This window comes from Protobothrops mucrosquamatus, unplaced genomic scaffold, assembly GCF_001527695.2.
Source record: "Protobothrops mucrosquamatus isolate PMUCROS unplaced genomic scaffold, P.Mucros_1.0 scaffold479, whole genome shotgun sequence".
NCBI lineage: Eukaryota > Metazoa > Chordata > Lepidosauria > Squamata > Viperidae > Protobothrops > Protobothrops mucrosquamatus.
In genome coordinates, this window is record NW_015386799.1 from 584853 (window position 1) to 588407 (window position 3555).

General features: G+C 37.2%; 1 protein-coding gene across 1 annotated transcript in view; it reads left to right on the forward strand.

The window, feature by feature from the left end:
* DDX21 (DExD-box helicase 21) overlaps positions 1 to 1366 on the forward strand; it is a 21460-nt gene extending 20094 nt beyond the window's left edge. Inside the window, exon 15 of the mRNA XM_015816665.2 lies at positions 366 to 1366. Coding sequence (XP_015672151.2) covers positions 366 to 557 — 192 coding nt within the window. The 3' untranslated portion in view covers positions 558 to 1366. The remainder of the gene's footprint in view (positions 1 to 365) is intronic.
* Positions 1367 to 3555: the final 2189 nt, after the last annotated feature.

The window sequence follows — 3555 nt, forward strand, 5'->3', positions numbered from 1 at the left end:
GACCTAGGGAGGATTTTATATGGGGTTTATTTTTTAGCAATTTGACAGAGACACAACTTTAAAATTTGATTTAATTCGGTTTTATTGGGGGGGGAATGTATTTATGTTTTGTTTTAAATATGTTGTGCGCCGCCCTGAGTCCCGTCGGGAGAAGGGCGGCATATAAATTAAATTAAATAAATAAATAAATAAATAAATGAAAGCACCCTTCACTTACACTGTTTTCTTAGTGTTATCTTAGTACCAAGTTTTGAAATGTTTTGAAAACAGTGTCTTTTGAGTAGTAAATATTGGTCAGCGTGCAAGTTTGTCAGTTCTGCTCTTTCTATAGAATAATAAAAAAATTTTTTTTTAAAAAAAATTAGGAAACATGGCAAGATACAAGACGCTGGGAACTTTCTGTAGCGACAGAATTGCCTGAGCTTGAAAATTCACCACGTGACGGAGGCCGAAATCCAGGCATGGAATTCAGGAATGGAAGACGAAACGGTGGTTTCAACAGGAACGATCGATTCAGAAACAGGGGCCAAAAACGGAACTATAATCAAGCTTTTTGATAATTTGTTAATATATCAAAATGGGACTTGAACTTCTTGTTTTAGCATAAGTAAAGTTAATTTACACTTTATTTATTAGCCTGGCAATTTGTGTTTGAATTATTAGCCTGGATGTGTCTCATTCATTCAATTTGGGCTGCAAAAATTCAGGTTGAAAAGATTATTTAAGCACAAGGACTGCTACGCTGTCACAATCAGTTGCAGTGCCCCAATATCTTGGGCACAAGTAAATCTCTAACCTTTGGAGATTGGTGGCATGTTAGAAATTTTGAGAATATGTCGTGGATGCTCCCTATGGCTTTTCCCCCCTCCCCCATTCTCTATTATTTCACTTTTTCCAGACCAATGAGAATTTCTAATGAAACAGTGAATCTACACAGTCATCTATTCTTGCTTTTTAAGAAAGCTTTTGAGGATCATTTCATACCGAATTTCCAATTCTTGGAAATTGAGATTTATTCATTCAGTTGGCTTCCCTTTTTAAAAAAATACGGTAATTTAGTTAAATCAGAGCCATGAGTATGACAGGTGCCTTGGATGTTAAATTAACTTCAAGGACATATGTGGCAGAAGTAGGACAAAAGGCAACTGAATATAATTCTAAAGACATTTTTACAAAAGCCCATGTATCTGGAAGAGTGCATTCAATGTGGGGTTTTTTTTGTATATGCCCTAACATGGAAGAAGGAGACACTCAATTTATTCAACTTAAATTGAAAATACATTTTAAATCAAAATTGCAGAAGTTGAAATTGTATTGTTCATGTTTTACTTTTTCTATAATACATTCCTTTACTGGTATAAGTAAATATTGGCTATTTTATTTAAAAGATGTTACTTGACTTTTTCAAGTGATATTTAAAAAATTAAACAGAATTTGTATTTTATTTGGGAATCCTGCAGATCTCTTTCTGGTACATTGTGTATAGCATGCTGCTCAGAGATGCCAATATCTCTCAAAGGTTTTTGATAATAGAACACGGTTCACCATTAAAAAAGAACCCAGGAAGCACTGGTCTAATTTCCAATAATTAAAATTCCCTTCATGTAAATGGTTGGATGAAAGTAGATTTGATTAATTCTCTGGGTGATTTGCTTAAAGAAAGTATAATTTTTTAATACTGCGCAGAGTGTAAGGGCAGTAATAGAATGATTCCTTTCTTGCCCATAATATTGCTCTGGAATGAAGAAAGCATAGGGGGAACCGCCCATATAATGGATTTGGAGATAAAGTGCTTGCAAGCTCTATTTATGTCTGCTACAGTACTCAAATTTGTGGGCACAATTCTGTCTAATTTACTGAGCTGTTGAAGTTTAGTATAAGAGCAAGCTAGATCTTGCAAGTCTGGAGTTGATTATTTTTTCTATAGAAGTAAGGTTTTAAGGTTAATCCCTTGAAATCAGAAATTGTTGTTTTGATCTTTCTCTGCCCCTTGTTTTAAAAGCTTTTTTTAAAAAAAAGATTTCCAGCATGTATTCTGGATACGTCACAATTGGACCAGATCTGCGATCATGATAGCATACATGGAATGCTAAGCCATCCCTATTTGGGAATCCTCAATATGGATATGGATATAACCAAGGCAGAAGGGTAGGGGAGTCCACTGTTATCATCAAGGGAAACTTGGGACGGCAGACTTATGCAGTGGGGTATATAGTAACTCGAAGCACACACAAATTCTCAGAGTGCCAGATTATCAGATGGTGGTAACTGGCTGGTGAAATAGAATTCTTCTATACTAGTTTTTTCTCAACCTCGACAACTTTTAAGAGAGGTGTGCACTTCAACCCCCAGAATTCCTGGCTAGAGAATTCTGGCAGTTAGTTCATCCGTCTTCAAGTTGCTAGTTAAGAAACACTGTTCTACACCATTATTTTATAATTTCAGCAACTTTCTGATGTGCAGACTTGTGCTGCCCCGCTCCCCCCTACATACAGCAAGAGTTCTACAGATGTTTATTCAAACTCCCCAAACAGGTCCTCAGAAAACACCCCCATCACACAGGTCCAGATTCCAAGCTCAGCATGTTAACAGTCCCTGGTGTAGCTGCTCCCGGTCCTAGCCTGGAGCCTTTTGGCCAACTTGCTGCAGCTATGGCTCACCTCCCTCAACCTGTCTCTCGTAGGATCGACCCAGCTGAGGCTGCTTCATCAGGCTGGCACTCAAAATTCACCCCCCTCCTCTGAACGTGCATCTGGAGAGGGGTCCAGGGGCAGATCCATGACAAGACTTCATGCAGGCTGAGAAATTCTGGGAGTTGAAGTATACATCATTAAAGTTGCTGAGATTGAAAAAAAAATTGTTCTAGACTGGCTACACCATCTGTGGCTCCTCTAGCCGTGAACTGCATTTTTTTTTTGCTCTAAAACATGAGCTCTACTCATAAAACAACTAATACATTTGAATATTTCTTGAAAATAATCTATTTGCAATAGCAATGCAATTTAAAGTAAGGTTAACTTTAATGGTTTAGGGCCATTTAAAATCATTTAGATACAGTAGATATTTGTATAAGTTTATTCAAAGCAAAGTTTTGTGTAACCTACAGAGATGAAACTGAAATTATAATAAGCTAGTGATGTATTTACTAGAAAACCAAAAACGTGCGAAGTTTCATATAGTATCTAAGAAGCAAAAAATCCATTTACCAATCCTTTTAAAGAAAATTCTAAATATTACAAATGGCTGAGGAGTGTATGTAATATTTAAAAAGCACTGCACTGTTGGGAAACCTACCATGGCTTTGAATGAGGCTAAAGTTGGATAATTTCAATAGTGAATTAAATTTTAAAATAATTAAAATTGAAATGGGGAGAGTCTGTACTGCTTACGTTCTTTGTAAAATTATAGTTCTTCAGCTAGAGCACAGATGTCAAACTCACCGCGTCACGTGACGTGTCGTGACGTATCGTGACTTTTCGCATTGCCGGAGCTGGGGTGGGTGCGGCCTCCGCATGATGCAACCGGTCCACAGGTTGGCAATTTGACACCCCTGAG